This window comes from Struthio camelus, chromosome 1, assembly GCF_040807025.1.
Source record: "Struthio camelus isolate bStrCam1 chromosome 1, bStrCam1.hap1, whole genome shotgun sequence".
Lineage (NCBI taxonomy): Eukaryota > Metazoa > Chordata > Aves > Struthioniformes > Struthionidae > Struthio > Struthio camelus.
In genome coordinates this window covers 65,648,852-65,672,106 of record NC_090942.1, presented here as the reverse complement: position 1 = coordinate 65,672,106, position 23,255 = coordinate 65,648,852, and the positions used below count along the sequence as shown (strand labels likewise).

General features: G+C 45.5%; 1 protein-coding gene across 1 annotated transcript; it reads right to left on the bottom strand.

The window, feature by feature from the left end:
• Positions 1-1,700: 1,700 nt before the first annotated feature.
• WEE2 (WEE2 oocyte meiosis inhibiting kinase) lies at positions 1,701-19,970 on the bottom strand. The gene is made up of 13 exons (XM_068945653.1): positions 19,752-19,970; positions 18,936-19,307; positions 15,639-15,838; positions 14,712-14,760; positions 11,269-11,441; positions 10,567-10,688; positions 9,158-9,304; positions 8,295-8,396; positions 7,881-7,966; positions 6,792-6,962; positions 6,558-6,700; positions 3,440-5,632; positions 1,701-1,761 (listed from the first exon to the last, which is right to left on the bottom strand). Exons 1-12 carry the CDS (start codon positions 19,812-19,814, stop codon positions 5,476-5,478), a joined length of 1,785 nt encoding a protein of 594 aa, XP_068801754.1. The 5' UTR covers positions 19,815-19,970; the 3' UTR covers positions 1,701-1,761; positions 3,440-5,475.
• Positions 19,971-23,255: the final 3,285 nt, after the last annotated feature.

Below are 23,255 nucleotides of genomic sequence, written 5' to 3'. Positions count from 1 at the left end.
GTCCGCTCATCTGCATCCAAACCAAAGCATCATGCAGTAGCATAGTTCAAATCAAGAGATCAGTTTTTACTGGAAGCCATTGCTCATAGCACAAGAAAGTATTTTCCCGACAGATTCACACTGAACAAAAGTTAGGGAAAAAGAAACATCTGTAGCTACAGATTGATATAATAATCTAAGAGAAAATGTATTTGTTCTTTCTTTCCCTGCTGGAATATAATTAAGGAGTATGGGACCTGCTACACCTCTGGAAACTCCAGTAGGGAAGAACTGCTAACTGAATGCTCCTTCCTCTCCTCCAGAGGAAGGTCTACGTGCAAATCACTATTCAGTGCAGGCTGCTCCTGGGGATTAGTAAGACTAACAAAAACGCACCAGCACCTCCGTAACAACTCCACCGACCCCAGAGGGACTACCCTGGAGCTATGAGATTTACATAGAAGCCTGAAGACAAAGTCTGGTGCTACTGGAGAGGAAAACATGACCTCAGAACAAGGCACGCTGTATGTCACAGACTCACCTCCCTGGGTTACCTCACTTTCCCCTGTTCGCCACATCTCATTGGTTGCAAGAGAAAAAATGGTAACAGGATTTTTTCCATCCACTTGCCTCATGACGGGGTCCTGTCCAACCCGACCAAGTAACTGAACACGATTCATGGCTGAAGTATGAAAGAGTAAATACAGGTTAGATGCACTAGGAAGTAAGGGATAAATATCCATAGAGTTAATAATCATTAGCTCCTCTTCAATACTAGGAGAAGATTTTTCTTATTGTGGCAAGTCATGAGTAGGCAGGTTTTGTCAGGGGCCTACTGTAACCTCCATTTTTCAAGTTCTTCTGACTTTTGCCTTTTCACTCCCTGCAGTAGGGACAGTGCCTGTTAGCACTGCTGAACAGCCTCATTTAGAAAGCTAAAGTTTCTTTATTTTCTTCTAATCCTTTGCCATCTTTTTCATAGGCACATCTATATGTGACTTCAGATTATTTTACATGTCTATGAAAAAAAATCTTGACCTTTATCTTTTCAGGTATGGCAAAACCATAGCATTTAGTTGTCGTCTTTGCCATTAAAACAGTTTCTTTAAAACAACAATGTTGCATTACCACATCACATCTTCCGAATTAGAGGGTTATTAATTTTGGCACAGGTACCAGGACTGGATGGATGCAATTTATTCCTTCTCCTTACTGAAGGACAACTGGAGGAAGCAGTGGAGCATCACTCTTGCGCAACGAGCACATGAACTGAATGGTAACATGTGAAGCATACACCTGGAGCAAATCACGCTGGGGCAGCAGCAGCACCCAAATGAGTACCCTAGGCACACGGAAGCATGAGCAACAAGTAGATGAGACACCCAAAGGCAAGCATGAGAAAAACATGAGAATACTGTACCTGATTCACATATAGAGGTAATTCACCACTGACAAAGCAAGACTGCCTTCCTTTTTTATGCTGTGTCTTTTCAGGGCTTTTGTGTTTTCTCCCTGAAGGAGGACTCTTAACTTGGTGTAGACCAGATAGAAAGCTACTTAAGGGTTTTTTTTGTTTATTTTAAACAACGCTTTCACAATTATAGCGTTCAACCACAAACACTCATATACGTTCCTCCCCTGTGAGTGGGCATAGTTCTGAAACTATAAGAATACAAAGACTATCAGCTAGGCTTCATCTCTAACACACAGGAGCTACTTACATCTTTCAAGTACCAACGAGCTAACTGTATCAGACTCATGTCTTACAAACTGACGAAGCACCTGGAAGAACAGACAGATATATTAGTATCCAGGACACAAAGCATGAACAGTATTCACTTCTTTGAGTGCTTACAGAGATTATATCCTTTTCTGGTGACTTGGGGGGGGGAGGGGAAGAAGGGGAGACTCGACTCAATCAAATGAAACCAACAGGATTATTCAAGTAACAATTACACAACTAGTTAAGGTGGGGTTGAACAGCTAGTTAAGAAAAATGATGGCCCAAAGGTACCTCTTCAACAATTATATGTAGGACATGAGCTATAATGCAGTAACTATTGTTTTTCTGTAATACCTAATAGGAGGGGCTTGAAAAGGAGCGGCTGTTTAGCTGGTCGAGCTTTGGTTTTTGCAAGCAGCTAGTTTCCAAAATTATGCAAGTTTTTGATAAACTTTCTGTTTTTCTGTGCCTTTCTGCTTCACTACAAGGATTAACAACATATAACCAATATATACCTTATTCCACTGACACACGCAATACGATGCACTGACAACCCCTCATTCCCAAGGAAAAAGCAAATCAAGGCCACAAAAGCCTGAAGAGTGCTGTGGCTAAATACAAGGGAGAAAAAGAAAAGGAACCGACTTGATGCTGGCAAACATCATGTCACAGAAGAAAGAAAAGCTGAGAAACATGTGCAAAAGGCCCACGAGGAGGAACTGGAAAAAACCTAATCTTCTACAAGTGGTTGCAAGACTTAAAGGAAGGTGAGACTGAACAGAGAAACTAAAACAGAGAATAACAACTTGCAAAATGAAAGTTCTTTGGTATGATTGTGCAGCAGCTTGATTTACATGCAAATCATCTAAGACTAATTCCATTCGTCAAATCTTTTAGAACGTCATTCACTTTATACTAGCTGTGTAAATAAGGTCCAGCGTTTGTACTCTAAAAGAGCAACAGAGTACAAACAGAACCTCCCTTTTTCTTACAAGAAGCACTACCTGCTCTTGAGAAATGAAAGAGGCAACAGCTACAACCCAACAGACACCTGGGAGAACTCTTATGTATTTTTCTAACGGCGCATTCAGTTCTACGGTATACACATCAGCAGGTAAGGACCGTCTGAGCATGAAGAACTGCTCGTAAACAGTGCAAACGAGTTTAGGGGGAGGTTCCAAATACTCCCTGTCCTACAGCAGCTGCCTGCTCTGCTCTTTGCGACCCACACTGCAAAGCCGTGCACGTTGCCTACCAGGGGGTACGGCTGCAGCGCTCTGAATTACTCGCGTATGTCAGAACATAAAACACCGCTGCTAGCGCCCGAAGCGAAGACTACTTTCTGCGATGAGGGGTGAGAACAGACAAAAAGCCGCTTCCCCTCCTCCCAGCCCTAGGAGGAGAGGGTTTGGGCAAAAAGTATCCCTTTTGCGCCCAAGCGTTAAGGGGAGGCCCCCGGGGGGAGAAGAAGGGAGCTGCAGGAGGGACCGACACCGGCTCGGGCCTCGGCCCTGCCCAGAGAGCACCGGAGGGCCGGAAGGGGGTGGGGGGGGGAAGCGGCCTCGCGCCGCCCGGGGACCGTTAAACCGTCACCCACGGCGCGGCCCTACCTGCCACGCCGGCCGCCGCAACATGCCGCCGCCGCTCCTGTGGGGGGGGGGGGAAAAGCACAGCTGAAGTGACCCCGCCGGGAGCCCCAGCCCGCCGCCGCCGCCCCGCTCGGCCGCCGCCGCCCACCTCTCCCGCCGCCGAGCAGCGCCCGCGACGGCCGGAAGCGGAAAGGCAGCCGCGGGGCCGGCGCAAAGCGGGGCCGGCTGGAAACACGCTGCCCTCGCCCCCCCCTCCAGCGCCTGCCTTCCTGGCCCCGGCAAGGGGGCGCCGGGCGGAACCAAGGGTCCGGGGGCAAAAGAGCGCCCCGGAGGGCGGAGAGGAGCGGGCACCGCCGTGGCGGGCGGAGAGGAGAAGGTGGAGCCTGGCCCGCCCCACACAGGGGTCACGCGTGGCTGGGGGGGTGGCTACAGGGCCCCGTCCCGCCCCACGGCGGGGGTCACGCGGGCAGGTGGTAACATGGGCCCTGTGCCCCCCGTTGCAGGTAAGGTCACAGATGTTAGCCTTGTCCCACCCCCACGGGGGGGGGGGGGCCCTCCCGCATGAAAAGGGTAATAGTCAGTCACCCGGTCAGTGCAACACAGGAGGTCGCACCGCGCTTTTTCCCCCTTCCCAAACACGTCAGTAGCTGCCTCATTGGATTTACTCCACTGGAGCAAGTCGTCTTTCACCTCTGTAGCAGCCCCCTTCCCCCTACAGCAGCATCTGCCCCAACGGTGCTGCTGACTGCCATTCTCCCCCCCCCCCCCCCAACCTCCAGCCCCCACCTTGGCCCATACAGAAGCCGCAGGGACCAGTGCAGCACACCTGCCTGGCAGGGAACAGAGAGCCTCTTCCTTTCCCCACATGCAGTTACAGGCCTGCACACTAACCAGCTGCCATCACTTTGTTACCTTTTACAGGTAATTTGCACAGATGACCTAAGATCTAGGAGACAGGGCAAGGAGTCAAAAGGAAAAAAAAAAAAAGCCACAGTCTTAGGTAAAAGTAATGATTAAAATCTTTATTTGCATGGTATGCTTTTTAAGGGAATATGATCTAGTAATTTAAAAGTCAATACTGTCCAACACTTGAAAACAAATCTAGCTTCAGTAAAATCAAAAGATAACTGAGTTATTCAACATTAAATTCTCCCTCATGTAGTACACCATTCACAGCTGTAACTCAATTTCAGCTAGACTTAAAACTGACAAATTTCAAAAAGTTACATTTAGCAGGCAGATAAGATTTATTAAGTATAATATACACTCTTTACATGGGCAATTCAAAAAAAACTGACAAGATGCAAAAAAAAAATCCTGTCCAGTTTTCCCTCATCTTTGCTGAAAAGCTGGGTTGTACAGACGGGTAGTTGCCCCACGTGTAAGATACTGCAAGGAAAAGAGGTACAGAGACCCACCTACCAGCTTACTAAAGTTATTTCCCTCACTTCAAGCAAGATGTCCTTGCTGACCAGAATACAGTAAGTCAGACTTCAGGAGCTAGTCTGCAAAAAACCTAACCATTTCAGTTATGCAATTTTGTGCATGTTGCTAGAAGTTAATGGAAGGCAAGTTTCCTTCAGCTTCCACAAGAAAGGCTTCTTCAAATAAGTATTTCCTTTTACTCTTTGTCCCCCTCGATTAAATGCCACTTTAAATGCATCCTAAGTCCACTAGGACAGTATGTAACAAGTCTGTCTCCTCACATGTAATTAAAATTGTCTGTCATACTCAAAGCCTCCTCCATTCCAGGAGGACACAGCTGTAGGCACTGTCTCCTCATACAGGCACTGTCTCCCCTCTAAAGATACTCAGGTGGCCAAAGCATTAAGACCACAAAAGCACAGTCAGTAGTAGGTCCAACTAGACAAAGGGAGCAAGTAGAGAAAATGCCATCCTTTCACTTGTATGGCAGAACCATTCCTAGTTTAGAACAAGACTAGTCACACAAAAAAATTAAACAGAAGACGACTGAGGGCAATATTCTTAATCACATGGTTCGATTCTTGTGAGCTAGTCATTCTTCCCTTCCTGCAGGCAGCATGTCATTGCAGAGTCTAAAAAACTAAAAAAAAAAAAATCACAACAGGGAGAGCTAGTATGGGGCATCAGTTTGTGCAGACCCTCTGCTTTCAGAGGGCCATTCACATGCAACAGCCTGAGCTATTTGGACAACGTAGAAGTTCAGTAACCCAACGTAAAGCTAAACGAGCGACAGCTCTTCCCTCCCACCAGGCGCTTGCTGTTCTGTTTGGAAGATGTTTCGCACTCTTGCAGCTTGGCACATCGTAAGGACTGGTCCTTCATGAGGGTCTGGGCAAGACGGGCTGCTTTAAGTTCCCTGCAGGGAGAAGACAGAAGGAAGAGGAGAGGAAGGAAGCCACATCACACATTGGTCCCATCAGCTACAGAATACAGCTATAAACACTATGAAAGCAACACATCTCATGAGAGAGAGTTACTGCAGTACTCTGACACTGCTGGAGAACAGTGATGCATGGCAGCATGAACGATCATTATAGGTTTATCTTCGGTTTCTACTCCAAAAAAATATCAGCTTCGAAGGTTTACCTAGGAAACCTAGGTATCAGGTCAGCAAACACCTAGGCTGGCACCAGTATGAAGAGTCCTAAGCTTAATTTTTCCATCCGAATATCTGAAAAGATGGGAACTTAGACTAGTGCCATTTCATGCAACACATCTCTATCAGAGATTCTCATATGCTTCTTTTTAGTTGCTGATGCTCTCACTCTCCCAGAGCATACCAGCTTTCCTCCCTGCCAATGACAGTTCTTCCTACTGACTGCTGTACTAGGAGGGGTGGTGGCAGTCGCTAGCGCTTAACTCGGTCCCAGTGTCTCTGAACATTGCTGCCAACAGCCGTGAGAGGGAGCAAGGGAAAGGAGGATGTCTGATGCTCTCTCATGTTTCTCTTCCTTCTGTGCTGGACCATTAGTTCAGTATCAATTCTTCATCTGCCCAGTGGCTGCATATTGTATCCTTATTTTCCTACAACTAGTGGCCACAGTAAGTGTCCAAGTTAACTGCTTTGATTTAGTCAACTCCTCAAAGCCATAACTGAACCAGAGCTCCCTTGGCATGCCAAATCCCTTGCCACAGCACTGCCACCCTTTCAGCTCCAGGCACAGGAACCAACAGTAGAGACCCCCAGCCAGAATCCCCAGTGCTGCCACCCTGCTTTCACACCTGGTGACTGGCACTTGTCACACCTTGTCTCCACCCTTTTATGCCCAAGCAAGCACTACCTTTCCAACATGGCAGTTTTACACTTCTCCACATTTAGCTGCTTCTGGAGCTGCACAGCTTTTCCAAGCGAGGGACGGAGAACAGGGTGTTTAGTAAGAGCTGTGGCAGAAGGTCTTGCCACTGGGTCAGGATGGATCATGAGCTAGAAGGTAAAGTCCAGGATTTAACTCTCATTGCCACATGCTCACTGTAAAAAAAAAAAAATCTCCATCCTGTTAAGGCTTGTTTCTCACCTTCAAAAGTTCAAGAAAGCTGTGGGGGAGCTTCTGAGGGATCGGTGGGATATTGCCCTTGCGGATGTGGTGCCACATGGCACCGTTGTGAGGCAGTGGTCCTGTGCCTGCTGCTAGGGCTATTGTGAGTGCCAGGGCAAAGATGTCTGCCTTTGGCAAATAGCAGTATTGCTGTAGAGAGAAGATGGACAGTTATACAGAGGGAACTTCTTGCTGCAATGAAGAGAGGTGGGTCAGGATACCAGCTCAAAAAGAAAAAGCCAGACAAGTACATATATGACACTGCCTTCACCATCCAAGTAATTTTCTTTAGAATAAAAATATTGACCATTTAAGTAGCATTGTTAGCATCTCTTTGCACTAATAGCACATATTACCATTTTCCCAGACATAAGGAGGTTGCACCTCTGTTAGAAATACAGCAGCAAACCCAGGGGACAGCCTAACAAATATAGGCCTCTAACCCTCACTGCAACTCAGCAAACTAGGCACATTCAGCTTAGGCTAAGACTGCACGTGCTTATGTTGACCTAACATTTATTTCCTAATCTATTTGCAGCACAATGTATCTTGAGGGTTCAGCACCTGAACTGGTGAGCGCATCCCCAAGCTGCTTGTTCCATGCTGAGGCCCTTTTTCTTCAGTGGCCTAAGTGGCAAAGCTACAGTCAGTTTAAGAATAGAGCTTATGAGGACTTAAGTCGTTTCCAGCTGTGCCTGCCGTCTCTTTACAGTACCCTAAACAGTGTTTGTCTAGATAGGCGTATTCCTCAGTGGTCACATCCAGCAGTTCCATCTCAGCTGGATAATTAAAATGAAAGGGAACCACCAAACTGATAAAGCTTTTCTTCCATTCATCCCCTACAAGGGAAATAGCTGCAATAACCCAATGATGAGGTTAGTTATGAGGTATGATAAATATTTACAGGACAGAGTCTACCCTTCATTAAGTAAAGGGCTGCTGATCTCTCCAATTTCACAGCCAGACTGGACACGAGAGAGAAGCCATGAGAAAAGGAATATGGCAGACTAATGATTTTACTATAGCTGGTCTTTCTCCACTTGCACACCACCCCACCAGTAGCTGTACCTCTTGTAAAATCTCATTGGCCAAAAACCGGCTGTCTCCTTCCTCGACTTGGGGATTTGTTATTGATGTCACATGGCCAAGGTCACCTAAGAGAAATAGTGACTGATCAACCAGACTGACATAGATCTCCATCAATAACAGCCTGCTCTTTAAAGGCAAAGATAGAGCAGTCAGGCTATAAACCACTGAGGCAAGCCCACCTCTTCTCACGTATCTGGGCTTGGAAGACAAGGATATGACCTTTGTATGACTTACCTCTTTAGAGAGATTAATTTTGATTAGCACCAAGGCATTCAAAACCATGCTATCAGTTCTACATGCAAATAGCATCTCTTTAGCCAGCAGGACAGAGCTGTATCAAACAGTAATGAGAAGCTCCAATTTAAGCCAGTTGTAAAGCCAGGTAAAACCTACCAATCTTATACACCACACTAGAAGAGAATTCATCTTCACTGTCACTCTCTTCCTGCCCAGCAGGGCCCTCAACTGCCAGTTTGTGACAAATGAAGATATTACCTGCAAGACAAAGTTCAGCAATTGTGTGATTTGAATAAACTGATTAGAGCAGCCTGGCAACTTGCTAAAGATCCCATCTCTGTCAGCCAAGCTAGCTTAAGCTTCACAACCACAGACATTATGCACGGGCTTCTGGCCCACCAGTCTTTCTACATGAATTAGATTTTCAGCAATATATCGAATAAGAGATAGTTGTGTCTTACGCATAAAATATCCCAGTATAATCAACATCTCTGCCCCACCCTCTGCTCTCCAAGCTAGAAGCACAATTCACCAGGAAAGAGGTTGGATGTGACTGTGGGGAGAATATTGCAATTCAGGTGCCCATCTTCAGCCACACAGAGAGGAAAGCTTGTTACTACTCTGAAGAAAGTTAATCCCTCAGGGTAGATACAGAGGAAGTAAATATTCCCTTTTTGCTTCAGCTTGACCTTTGCAAAGGTCAAATGGTGTGCAACAAGACAGTAACAAATAAGGAAGTCCCTGTCTTCATTAGCAGCCCTATTGCCCTACTGGTGTGAAAGTGATTGTTCCCATGAATCAAGATTACAAAGGTCATGAAACAGAAGTAAAACTCTGCCAATTATAGAAGAAGGTTCCGTTTTAGAGCAACAGTGGTGGCAAGAAACAGAAGATACATTCACCTTTTAAGACAACTCTCTCTCCTTTAAAGCAATGTAACAGTTCCAGCCAGTTAGAGAGGTCACTGGGCATAGAAAGGGCAGCACTTGGAGGGCAAAAGAGAAGAGACCTATACCTACTCGGTTTGATATCCAGGTGCACAAGGCCAGAGTTGTGGATATATTTTAATCCCATGGAGACTTGTAACAAGATTTCTTTCAGCTCTGCTTCTGGGAAATACTGTCCAAGCTTTGCATTTTCCAGCAGCACATCTTGGAGACTCCCACCTAAGAGGAGGCAGTCAGTCTCAAATCTCACAAATTTTATAGACCAACGTGTTTGGAAGAGTTTAGTAGAACTTCTTATCGCCCAGCGCACAAATGGACTTATTAGTGACAGACTCAGACCAGACTAGCCATACATGCTCTAGTGATCATGCTCGATATCATCATTTTTCCTTCAGGTTTTTCCATTGCCTAGAAGCACTCTACCTCCTGCCTGCCAAAGACTAAGTGACTGCAGTGCCACTCACAGCACGGAAAAGGCTGACATAGTAGCAATGTTGCTGCTATTGCAAGCAGAAAAAGTTCATTACTTTTGCCATCCTTACAGGCAGGAGGCAGGTTTATGAACGGTGGAGAAAGGAAAGTAAGCTTCCACTAGCAGATTTGTGGTTGAATAATGTTACGTTTGACACGGAAGCAGAGAAGTTTTGCTGTTTCAAAAACAGGAAATACCCTGGCCTTTCTCTCCCCAGCCTTCTCTGTACCACCTCTCCTTTATTTTCAGGTGTTCATCCACCAGATCACAAGAGGTGCCTCACTACAGCAATGATCACCATGTTTCATAGTTACCTCCACCAGATTTAAGTCATTACTCCAAACAGCTATCACCACTCATCACTGAACCCCCAGACTTGAGGGGCAATTGAGTGAGCAGAACAGAATGTTTGCAATCAGCTCCTACAGTAGCCGTGTCCCCCAACCAGTGGTACGGCCAGGAGCAAACCCAAGTTGGAATATACCACCCTGCCTGGAACACCAATGGACAGTTCACCCCATTATTTTTCTTTGCTCTTCTGCATTCTTGAGCCCTCACTTCCAACCAACAGGAATGTGAGATGCAAAGCATCTTCATCTCAGCCAAGAAGTCTCTCTTCAAATCATTCCTCGCTTCGATTTAAAAGTGTTCATTTCCAAAGTACATTGCACTTAGATTAGCTTCTCCTGAATTACTTGCCCTCATAACACCAGGCTTCACCTGGGCAGTCTCAGAGGCAGCTCAGCATTAGCATGGAGACTGCTTTTCCAGGTCAACCAACACAGAGGAACTGTTCTAAGAACCCCACAAATAAGAGGGCATTCACTACCTGCAAGACGTTGGCACCATTCAGAGCTTCATCTAAAAGCCGAGAGCCATTACTGGATTCCCCATGAAACTTGAACCCAAGTGCGGTTTGCTTCATCAGAAATCAAAGCCTCCCTTGTTTAAGTACAAACAAAGATAGCTGCACCCGTCCCAACATCTCAAACAAGGCTGCAGCTCTTACCATTGCAGTGTTCATTTTGGATAATCATGTGATCATCCTCTGCCCACGCTGAGTAGTAGCGCACGACATGGGGGTGATGTCCAAGGACAGCGTGAGCGTAAACCTCACGCAGGGCCAGCTGCCTGGAGAAACAAGCACAGGGAGAGCAGTGGTGACAGGGGGTCATAGCCCTGCCTGGGACTGAACATAACCGTGGTTTATAGCCTGGCTTAGGAAAGAGAAAACAGAGGTGTTCATGAGTCCCACACCAGACTTGCTAAGCAGCTGTCAAAATCACTGAGTAAACCTTTGTTCAGGAGACAAAGGCAGCTTCAAAGACTATGTCAGCATGTCAGCACTTGGGACACAACAGTAGCTGGGCAATATAAATGCATGCGGTCCTGGCTGTGCAGCAGGGCAGGAACACCATAGATAATATGCTCGGCAGCTATTACTTTAAAACAAGCTGGCTGCATGGGTCTGAGGAGTCCAGGTAAACAGTCACATCACTTTTGCAATGGATGCAACTCCTTCTCTTCTTCAGGCATTTATATTCAATAGTCCTGGAGTGATAACTTTCTCCACCCTCCCAAGTGTTATTTGGGGAGTAACAGCAACCAGTTTTACTCAGATACCTTTAGACCCACGCTCCATCCTTCCCCATCACACCTCCCAAGAACATGCCCATCATTTCCACCTGCAGTTTCCAGCTAGCACACTCACTCATCCGAGGATCCTGCCAGAGGCCTCTTGGAGCGTTTGATGGCATAAACGCATCCATCAAGGCGTTTGATGCACTTGTAGACAGAGCCAAATTCCCCTACACCAATTTTTTCCAATTCCAGGAACTCCTTCTTGTAGCGGGAAACCATATTGCTCTCTTTCAGAGGATATCTCTAGAAGGTCACATCAGAAGCAGAGATAGGAGTATGAGTTTAAAGACTCAAATAAAATCTGTCATTCCTCTAGAGCTGTGCAGCATTTGCCCACACAGGACACTCATTTTGGTCCCTCTCCTGTTCTAGATTTATTCATCCATGCACACATGCAGATACGCTGCCTGTCTGAAACACGACTTTCCACTTAGGGATGCTGTGCTCTTTCTGGTCACCTGTCAAAGGCCAAGGAGAAGAGGAAAAAAAACCAAGATGGATTTATGGTTTTGTTTGTTTCTTTAAACATGACTCACTAGCCATAGAGTTAGGAATTGCAGCAGCTAAGGAGTAGGGAATTGGCTTCTAGCTGGCTGTATGCATGTAAACCTCCCTGGGCTACCACCATCACATCTCTTTGCAGCCCACCCAATTCCCAGACCCATGGCTGAGGGAGTCGGAGCAAAACAGCAGAGAACAAAAAATGGTCTTCTATCTAGCCATAGAAAAAGGCCTATCACTAGGCTTGATTTGCAAAAGTCCTGCACCCCTGAACTGTTCAGCTCTCGCTCTCCACAGCAGGGTTTACAGGCAGAAGGGTTAATTGCAGCAAATGAGACAGCTGGGGAAAGTTTGGAGAGCTGCATGCTCATGCAGTGGAAATCACAAAGGAGGGAGAAGGAAACAGCGCCCATCACTACACATTGTATTTCATAAGACTGCATTTTATAGCATCTTAAAAGCTCCCAAAACATTTTGAGCATTAACCAGACTCTTATACTGAGCTGAGGTTTAAATAAGAACTATTGCATCTTCTGAGCTCGTGAGAGAAGCTTGGTACCTTAGCTTAATGTGGCCCCAGCTACATAAGAGTTGCCTCCTGGCAGCTAGAGTTGCCAGCAGCAGGTGTAGTCTGCACTGGTTCAAGCTCTGGTCTGAAGCACTGGCTGTTGACTAACAGCAGATCAGCTGGCCTCAGTGTATCTATTTGTATTCCCAGCTGTTTCCTCGCTCTGTGGGTGCTGCTTTTCACAGAAATGGCTAAGAGCCTGCAGCACAGCTGGAAGAATATTGCTACAGTAACAGTCACTGAGGAAATAGGAGGTGCTGGTACACCTGTGGAAGGATGTCTACTGGCAGGGCAGATGGGTAAAAAAGTTAAATAAGCGACCAGACAAGCAACGGAGCATGAAGTGGACAGCACAAAAACGCATTAAGTGACTTCCCTTCATCCTCCCATCACTTGCAATGATGGAGACTCACATTACACAGTGGTTTCCAGATAAACTATGTGGTATGGTTGCTGGTGGAACTGTATGCGAGTTTAAAGGGAGTGAGGAAAGAGCTGGCCCTCACAGCCAGCGAGATACAGCCTACATGGAAGAGCAGCCCATCACAACACATTGCACTTCATAAGATGGCTATATCTTACAGCATCTTAAGAGCTCTCAGGGAATAAAGACACTAACTGCTAGCACACAATTTCATACCTGTGAGCAGTAATACTCACTCATTAAACAATTACTCACCCAGAAAGAGCACTGTCTTGGTATCAGCAGTGAACCAGAAATATGAAATCACAAGTTATTTGAGGCTTTCTTCTAAAGAAAAGAGTAACTGCGGTAGTCCCAGATATCACATGGCAACAGGTATACTATGCAGCTGTAGTTCCTTTCAAGACACTGGTTTCACTGCAGTATTGGTCTTCACAGCTAGAGGGTACTACTATTCTTCCAGTAAATCTAAATATATTAGAATTACAATGTACAAACAATTCTACCTACCTGCTCTGAGATAGGGAAATATTTACCTCAAGGGGCTGCAAGGGAAAAATTGAGATTTCTGCCTCATCTGAATACAGATACTTAATTCAGCTTAGCTTGGCTTGCTTTCCAGAAGCCAGCTGGATTGGTAGCTACCTCCAGATAAACTTGAGAGGTGGATGGGAGGCCATGAAGTGCTGGTGGGCTGCAGGGCCAATGAAGGGTGCATGAAGCCACCCACACAGGCCATGAGGGACCACACAGCCTTGCCAACATGGCCTGGCACTGAGTTTTGCCAGCAAAGTGCAAAACTGACAACAGCAGAAGAATTCAGTTTTGTGCTGCAAGATAGCGTTTGCTGCCCTGTAGCTACATCAGCTGCAGCAGCGTCTTCTCTTGGACCCCAAGACACATGCACACTCCAGCCAGGCAGCAAGCCCAGGGCAAAAGGAAGGCCAATTCCTCCCACGCACCTTTACCACGGGAGAAGAGCGAAAGGCCAGCCATGATGAGCAACCACGGCACACCAAGCTGCTCTTCCTGCTTTGCCAGCTGAACATCCCTGTAGAGCTAGATGATTAGTCCATCACAGCTGGCTCCATTAGACACTAGATTATTCACCTGTCAGGAGCTTGATTTTCAGCTGGTGAAAAGCAGCATTCTTCAAACCTGCTGCAGGAAAGTCAGCAGCTACTCTCAGGTATGGGCAGTATTTACTTACACACTCTCACTGCTCTCAGCTGCATGCGAAAGCCGAGCTCTCCTCACTTCTCCTGGTCTCACAGCAGTACCTTAGTACTCTGTACCTCAGTTTATGCACACAACTGTTGTTGAAGAGAGTCAAGACGATCAAGTAGAGTGCAGTACTATTCAAAGTTTTCTAAAGAAATCAGAAGCATCTTCTTTGTTCACCTGCCAAAACCTACAGGAAAAGACTGTTTTCTCTGCTCAAGGAGAAGAAAGAATTTGCTGCCTCATTTCAGAAGTTAACCATCGTGACCTCTACAACTGAAACTCAGCTCTTGGGATTTATCCTTATGAGTGCCATTCATTTCAGTATTAGTGCTTTTTGCAATGTGGGTCTATGTATTATTTGCGATAGAGAAGCCATGTTCCACTCACATCCAGGGATGCTCAGTACGCTGATTAATAGGAATAGCAATACATCTGCTTTTTCCAATCAGAAAGACACTGTCACTGTTTACAATAATTCTATCACTTTCCCCTTGAAAACCTGAATTATGTTGTCTTTCTATGAAAGACCTTCTGGCCAAAATAGATGAGTTTTAGGATTAATTGTCAAAGCCTCAGATCTGCTACCCAAGTTTGTTGACTCAAACAAATGAGAACCTAAAGCATTCAAGCCTGGAATTATTCCATCTCATTTCTTTGATTTCTTCCTGCCTAATATAGGTGTTCATCCTCTGTCATGATGCCATGATTTAAACTCCAATAGCAGAATAAATTTAATCAAGCACCAAATCTTTGCAGGGAAGTTATACTCTGTGGAGAGTTATGCAGGGACACTCACCTTGGTAGGTAGCTCCTGTTTTAGTTGGCTTCTTGGATCAGGTTCCCTCCTAAAACAGAGGTTTAGGAAAGTGTGGATGTACTGCTTGAATACAGCAATCCAACTGAGATTTGATACGAAAACATTTTTCAAAAGAATCATCAGAACTCGCTTTACAGTTTAACAAGACATGTATTTTATAGAGGACTAGTACACAAGGAGTTTCTAATTAAGGCCTCAAGTAATGTAGTCCCAGGATAGGAAGTCTTTGTTCCCATTTAGAAAGCCTCCACATACCAGCTTTCATAGTGTCCACGGGGGTGTTATTTGGCAGCACTTTTCTGCTCACCATCTCATTCCTGGGGAGGCTATGTGGCAGATGGCCTCACATATCCAGCTCCTAGTGACAGAGAGAGCTCTGCCGCCATGCTTTAGAGAGGAATACCCAGGGTGAAAGTCTGTCCTGTAACACTTTGGGGCTCTGAGAGAAGCTGGACTTCATTATAGCATTCACATACCCAACTGTGAATTTGGGTCTCGGTTACCCCAGACCAGAGCCTTTGCAGGTCAGCGATAGCTTGTACCTCTTATGAACTAGGTTACATAGAAACATGCAAGTCTTTGAGTTGTGACTATGTGCATAACTGAACCAAACTCCACTTCAGACCTTTCTTTCCCAACCAGTATGGGTGTTTTATCTCCCACAGTGATAGCATTGAGGTTAACCGTTGAGCCCCCACTTACACTTCCTGAACAAAGGAAACAAAGCATTTCATTCACGTTTGTTCTGTTACCTTCACATGTCTGCAGATGTTTGCTCTGCACCAACAAATACCACTGAAATGAACCAACTCATTCTTAGTAAATAAGTCTAGGAACTAAATGTCTCTCATTAGTCATCTTCTTTAGACAGACTCCTTCCCATCCATTATTTGTGAGTTCACTTACTGCTCTCCTCTGGCCTTCCGCTTGCCATTAGGAAGAAAGAGCATTTGTCGGTACGACTCTGGTGTAAAGGGGTTAATGTTGACAAGAGAAGCTTGGGTAGAATCATCTGAGTCAGCACCAGGAGTAAATCTCAAATGTCGAAAGCCTTTGGGTGGGATCTTTGTCCCAGACGAAGGAAAAGCTGTCTTTGATAGAAGACTCTGTATTAAGAAAAAAAAAAAAAAGAAGTGGTAGATAAGCCAGTAAAATGTTTTTATTGCTGCTATACTAGAACAGAATCTCTACCCTGTTGCAAATAGGGAAAAATACATTGTCGAGGAGAATTCAAGTCCTTTTCTCAGGATAGCTGAAGCATCCATTAAAACACTGCAGCCCTAATTTAGTCCCAACAATTTGCTACTCCTTCCACAAAGTGTTAAGTTATTCACTAAGCCCTTTCACACTCTCCTTCCCCTGCTCGTTTGGGTGAGGCTTGCAGAGCTTTTTCTAAAAGAAGTCAGGAGGAGCCAGCTGCTCCTCTTGCCCACTGACAGAGCCACAGGCATTGCACCATTAGTTGCATTAACATAGAAGATTCAGCTCCATTAAGCCGGAGCTGTCACATCAGCTTGGTGAGGACAGTTTTGTCAGGAGAATGAGATGGGACATGACTTAGAGTTCCCTTTTGTTTTCCCAGCAATAAGCAGCATTAGCAGAGGAGAAGTTGGTAGAAGCATCTTGGTATGGTTATTGGCAAAGCGGCCATAAAACAGTTCTCCTTGAAAAAGGGAGAGAAACTTTAGTTTCAATAATTAAGATCAGAGGGAACCTCTAGATCTGCTAGTCCAACTTCCTGCAGAAGATGAGCCACTGGATTTCACTTACTAGTTCCAAACCCTGACCTGGGTAAACTGAGGCTTCAGAGAAGGAACTAGTCTCTATCTGAAGATGGAAAATCTACTTACTTCCTATGATGGTTTAATCCCTTTAGTCAGCTCTATGAAATACAAGTCTGCTTTTCCAGTTTGCATTTGACTTGTTGCAAAGTGGTAGGATAGGGTTTAACAGGGTTTTTAAATATACTACTATCTTCTAGTTAAAAGTCCTTCTCAAACTCAAGATTTTCCTTCCCAAGAAGGTCCTTTCACACTGATCAAGGTAACTGTTCAGCCAAAAAGATATAGGGGTATCTGACTCTCACCAGATCATATTTGGGATTCCCCTCTCCACTTCAAGTTACTGAAGTTTCCGGAAGAAAAAAAAATACAGATGACAGCTGCATCCAGTATCCATCCAGTTGATGCTGCGCTTAGGGATGTATTTACTCCTGGGACACCCCCATTTCAATACCATACAGAAGAGTTCAGCCACTGGGTTACTACGACCAAGGCAAACTTATCCAGCAGTCCAGAAGCTCTTTAGAACTGTGGCTATGTCCCAGGCTAGCCACAAGTCAAGAAGGAAATGTAAAATATAATTGTAGCTTTCCATTACATGTCCAATTCCCACCTGCTCTGCTAGAGCTCTGCTTCATAACAGGACAGATTTTGCTCTCATCTGAGCAATGTCAGCTGGGAGTAGTTGCGGGTGTACGGTATAAGCAAGGCAGCTACCATAACTAGCTCTAGCAATTTTTTTCCAAGACTGAAAAGGTCTACAAAACATAATCACCTGCCTGCTCTGCCACACATTCTAGCTGGGGCTCCAGTGTTCATCTGTGCACAGTTAGATGTGGCTCTACTCTCTCTAATTTTCTCATCTTCAGATGTTCCAAGATGAACATTCCCAGTCATTATTACAAGCAGATTTAGACCCTTTAGAGCCTGCCTTTTGCTGGCTGCTGGGGAAACAAGACCTTTCTCTCAGAAGACGGGAAAGGAAAGTTGTCTGATTTAATGCAATTGCTGCCTATAGACTGCAAGGTGTCCGCAGCAGTTACCCAGACAGCATGTCCTGAAGCATCCAACCAACATGCAAACTACAGGTGAACACATACTAAAAGCACCCTGTGCTACCATGAGCCTATCTGGTCTGGAAGGAGGTTCTAGATACATCGCCTATTTGATATGAGATTCAGGATGATTTCTTATGAAGGGTGGCTGCAGAAAATTCCTGGAGCAATGCCTTTGAGAGCCACTTTCCTCTCGAGATGGGTGTGCCATTCCTCAGTAGCTATGCTCCACATCACCAGGTTTCTGAATGGGGACAGAAACAAAAACCCTTTGATAGCAGCTAGTCACTAGATGCCCTGACCCAGGAGAAAAGCCAAATCCTAGCCTACAAGAGGTACTAAAGGGACTGATCTCCTCCCGCGTGCCACTTCGGCAAAGGAGCAACCAGTCTATTACTACAGCAGAAATATTGGGAGAGGGCCCCCCCAAAAAGCTACATTTCATTCCAATTCTTGAATGCATACACAACACAAGTTACCTAGGAACAGAGAAGTTGGCTCCAAGTCTCACTTGTGCTTACAGAAGATACCAGTTGTGTTATACTCATACCAGAAGTTTCTCAAGAAATAGTGGCTTGTACTACTCTTCCAAGAAGCTAGCTTAAGTAGGTAATAACTAGGTTTTATGACAGTGATGTAGAAGACATACTAGTCTTCCTTCATTTGCACACACTGATTTGTTACTCCTTCCACAGAGGTTTTGTTACTGTAAGAATAGAGTCCTAACTTCCTCAGATTCACTGAGCAGCTCAGTTTCATTTAAAGAGAGAATCAGCATCACTAAACAAGTTAGTTGGAAGTGTTCTGGATTTGACAGAGAACAGGAGTATGCCCCAGCAACGTTTCCATTTCTAATTAACTTTTTCAAAGAGAAAACCCACTTATATCCAAAACGGGCTGAGCAGAGCAGGCAGTTGGTGCAGCTGCCTGTGGCCCCTGGGGTGAGGGGCTCCACAGAGGGGGATGCATTTATCCCTCTGCAACCACAGTGCACAGCTCCTACAGAGATGATGTCGAAGTTGAGCCCCCTAAGTAGAGGGTGAGCAACACACGAGATACAGATAAGGCCCAGGTCCTTCAGTCAAACCTATCTACTGCCAAGGAATTGTTGTTAACAGCTTGGAAAGAATCGAAACATTTGCTCCCACTCATAGGTTTCAAGCTATGAATCACAGTTCCACAGTGAAGGTGCCTGTAGTCCATATCTTTAACAAACAGAATGAGGGAAGAGGAACAGACTAACAAAGGTAAGACTCAAAGAATACTTTCCACAGAGTTAGTAACAAAGACCACTCATCATCCACACAGCAACACCTCAGCAATGCCACAGACTTGGCTTCTGTGGACTCAGAGGTACATCCCATTACCTTGGGAGTGTGTGGGGTGTCACAGAGCTGCAGCTTTTTCCAGGTGATGTGCAGTGGTGTCTCAGCATTACAATGGCTCTTGGTCACAGACGGTGAAGACTTCAGGGCAGGACTCACCCAAGCTTTAGTCCTGCTGAGAAAAATCTCACTGAGTTTCCTCTGAGGGGTTACTGGGAGAGGACTGCTCCCACGCCACTTCTGGAACTCGCAGCTCTTCAGAGGGCTCGAGCTCAGGGTGTCCTCTTCTTGGATGCTTCTGTCTTCGCTTTCTTCTCCACAACTGGAGAAGTCCAGTCTCTGGATAAATTCATCGCTGTTGTCCCAGTCATCCATTATACCATAGGAAAGCTGACAGTTATAGCCGATACTGGCCTGTTTTGTTAGGGGGAGAAGAGGATAGCGTTATTTACACAGGCAGACTAACTGCCCTCTTCCTTGCCCTATCAAGGTTATTAACTCTGCTCAACAGAGCCATTCACCCACCTTATCCCACGTACACAGAAGCCTAGATCACTCATAGCTATCATTTGATTAAACAGATTAAGGAAAAGTGCAAAATACAAATCCATTCAACTACTGTTTATGTAACAAGAACAGATTCTGCTTTTCACTTTAGTGGTGTAAAGCAGGTACAACTCAGAAGTTGCTATCTTTCACAGCAAACCTGCAAGGGAACCTCCCCTCCACCCACCAGTGCTCCATCCACTCCTCAGGTAGGAGCTGAATTAGCAAATCTTACTGAACAAGACATGTCAGTCCTCCCATCAATCTTTTCTAAAAGTCCTTAGCCAGAGAAAAATAACACATGCTACTTACACCTGTAAAAGCAGAGGGACCCCAGATGGTTACCAGATACCTTACAGACACTCCTTTTTCCATCCCCCTAGCACATTTATAACTACCCCATACAGCTGGGCCATTGCTGAGAGGTGCTCAGCAACACCTGGGGACAATTGCTTGTGCCTAGGAAAGTTGGCAGCTGCAGTTTTTCTATGGATCTGGATTTGCTCTGCTTGTAAACAGCTCTGCAGAACTGCCAGGGTTCCCTGTGAGTCATCCCTTGCTTCTGCACTCCCTTGCCTCCTCCAGCTTCCCAGCACCCATGGGGAGTTATGTTTGCTGACAGCCAGTCTGCTTCACATTAATGCCATCAGTGATGCAGTTTAGGCTTTATATATAGGCTTTACCTGTATGAAACATTAGTCTTCTGGTTACAGGACCTAATGTTCCCTTGGGTGCTACTTTGCACGAGTATTGCAGCCTGCATGGGGAAGTTCCGTCGCCTCATTTATAATGCATTAGACTTCAGGAGAGGAGTTAGGGAACACATACAGGTCTCCATACGGGTAGGGGAGAAGGCGGCTCCTGTCTGTAGGGTCCAAATGACTGTGCTGGTAGAGGCAGGAGAAGCCTGTTGGGTCCAAGGCTGCAACGTGTGCAGTCTGCCCCCACCGGCGGGATTGCCCGCAGCTCACCAGGAGCAGGACAATGGCTCTTCTCTTTGCGCTTCTCTGCAAAAACCAAGGCTCTTTTTGTGCCTTTGTGAGTGTGCATTTTGAAGAGAAGCTAGAATGACTTTTAATGAACTAAGAACTAGGTCTCAATAGCCTGTTTTTCTTAGCATTGAGGAGAGTTGCTAGAGGACATATACAGACTTTAGTGCTCTCAGTCCAGAACAGACGAGGATTTGTCAGAATCAGCGTGTGCTTTCCGGTGCACAAGCTGAGAGGAGCTCTCATCAGAAAAGAAAGGGTCAGGTCGGTTTGTGCTCACTCAGCCCTCATAACCTGGTCTAATTTTTAATTAAAAGCATGGCCGTTTGGGTCCTTTTAGTTGCCCCATTAAGACTGTGACTGGGAACTGACTTCATACAGGCCACCAAAGAGGTATCAGTAGGTAACGCCAGCACTCGGTCAGGTTTCTACTGCTTGTGTCTGGCCCAGAAGTTGTGAACTTTCTGTCTAGGCACAGAGCCTGTCACCGCCATCCAGACTATCTCATGACGTGACTCCTGTCCTGCACTTTGCCTGGAGTGAGACCTAAGAGCCCGCGAGTGCCAGAGCTAGCTGCTTTCTGTTAGGAAAGGGCAAGCCTGCAAGGGAATCTCTGGGGGAGGATTTGGGGACTTGCATTTTGCCCTCATCTGAAGCCATCTAAAACTTGCTGCTTTCTGAACACGCCACAGAAGTTTTGTATGTGGGAAGACTGAGGGTGCGCTTGCACAAGACTGCGAGGACGAAGACCCCGGTAGGGTCTGGCCAGTTGGGATCCTGTGAAATGACCACTTAAATACTGCTGTGATTTGACTGTATTAGTCATGTGTTGGATAATTGGAATGTTAGAGAGTAATATTTTCTTTTAAATCTAACGAATACTATTTTTAGTCCCCGTAACTGCATGTCAGTTAATAATCCAGAGATGAAACTCCTTCATACCTCAGTTTTTAGTCCCCTCTCAAACCTTTGTTGGACCTCTTTTGTTCTCAGGCAAACATTTTTATAAGGAGGAATGTGCTGCATAAAGGAAAGAAGTTGGACTTACTGAGTAAAGAAGACCCAGTTTGTTTATCTTGCCTCTTCTAACTAAAACCCACCACATTTGCACTTTTCATAATTTCCAGAGGACTACTCAAAGATCTGGAGACAATTTTGTTAGCCTTCAGTTAGAGAAAAATTTGTTCAGTTTCTTTTGAAGGAGAGATTTTTATCCTAAAAGGGCCAAATTATATCTTTTTTTTTTTTTTGCTAAAATTTTGGTAAAACAAGAAAGTAGAGTATGTGGCCTTTAGTTTTAAACTTCACATGTATCTAGAAAACTCTGTGCTCTTAGCAGGCCCAGCTTTCTGGCCTTAGTGGTTTAAATAGTTCTGGTGCCACCAGGTCTCTTGTCCTATGAGTTTTTCACCAAAAGCAGAGAAGTCACAGGGTACTGACATTTCATACATCTCCAAGCTAGAAAAAAAATATATTTTCAGGTATTCACTTCTCTTGCCAACTGTCAAGCACAGGCTCCAGTTTGTGCATGGGAGTAGTCCTGCTGATGCTTGACACAGGGGTCTGTCAGTAGCGTAGGCAGCCTCTGCCCCTGCCTCGTGCTGGGACAACTGGTAGTGGGCTTGCACAGCGAAGTGGACGAGAACTGCTCTGTGCCAAAAATAGCTTCGTGGGTAGGGGAGGAATTTATAATCAGGATTCGTTCCCCTGCCTGGATCGCTGCGGGGACACACTGACATTTGTGCCAGCACCACTGCAGGGATGACGGAGAGGGGAGAAATGAGCTGTCACTTTAGCATCACTAGCATGCAAAAAAATGTTCATCAAAATGTAGCTTGACACTGTCTATATGGTCGAAGTGAAGCACGTGGCTAAATATTTGCAGAATCTAGCTATTCTTTATAGCTCTTTATACAGTAACGAACCATTGCACAGGGCTTTTCTCTTTACCAGTCACCTTCCATGAAAAGCTCCATCTGCTAAACACCACTTACTGCAATTTATAGCTTTGCTAAGTAAACTTGAGTATGAGTTTTGTGAAACAAAATGCCTACTCAGTATTGGAGCCATCTGAAATGAAGTTCACAGCAAATGGACACTAACTTTATGAAAAAAAAAAAGAAAAAGCCCACTGTTAGTGAAACTGGATCATGAGATTCTTAACGGTGTATTGAACACTCTGATCTGCTCAATAGGAAAAAAGTTAGACAATTAAGGCTTTTATGACAGTACCTTCCCTTTCATTGTGGCCAGCTTAATTGGGTAATCCAATTAATCAGAAAGTCCTAGGGAACTGATTTAAACCTAATGATACTTAATGACATTGGTGGTAGCTTAATGAGGATGGTAATTACACTAAACTTGGCTGCCTGCGGATGCCTTGGTGGTACTTATGTCTTCGTCTTTCAAGCTGATGTCTTCTCAAGCTGATTCTGACTGTTCCTCTGAAAACTGTGTCACATCCTTCTACAGCACAAATGCGCACCTGCGCATACCAGATCAGCATCGCTGACTCCCCAGAATTTTGGCTTGCAGCCTCCACCACGGCGAGTGGGGCTGAGGGCCATGGCTGCCATCCCGGCGCTGACTCTGTTCCTCTGAAAACGTTGCTTCTGCTGAACTCCCTGGGCTGATCCAGTAGGACGTGTTCAACAGAGCTCCCTAGACATTAGTGTTTCTTCTTGAAAAGGCCGCTTTTTTAAATTAGGAACTCGGGCTGATTTGGATGAGAGGTCCCAGCAAGGCTTTTAGGTTCTTTCCGTAAGGGATTATAGAGGTGGATGCATGAAAGCAGAGACGTTAAGCGCCTCGGGAACCCTGCATTTTC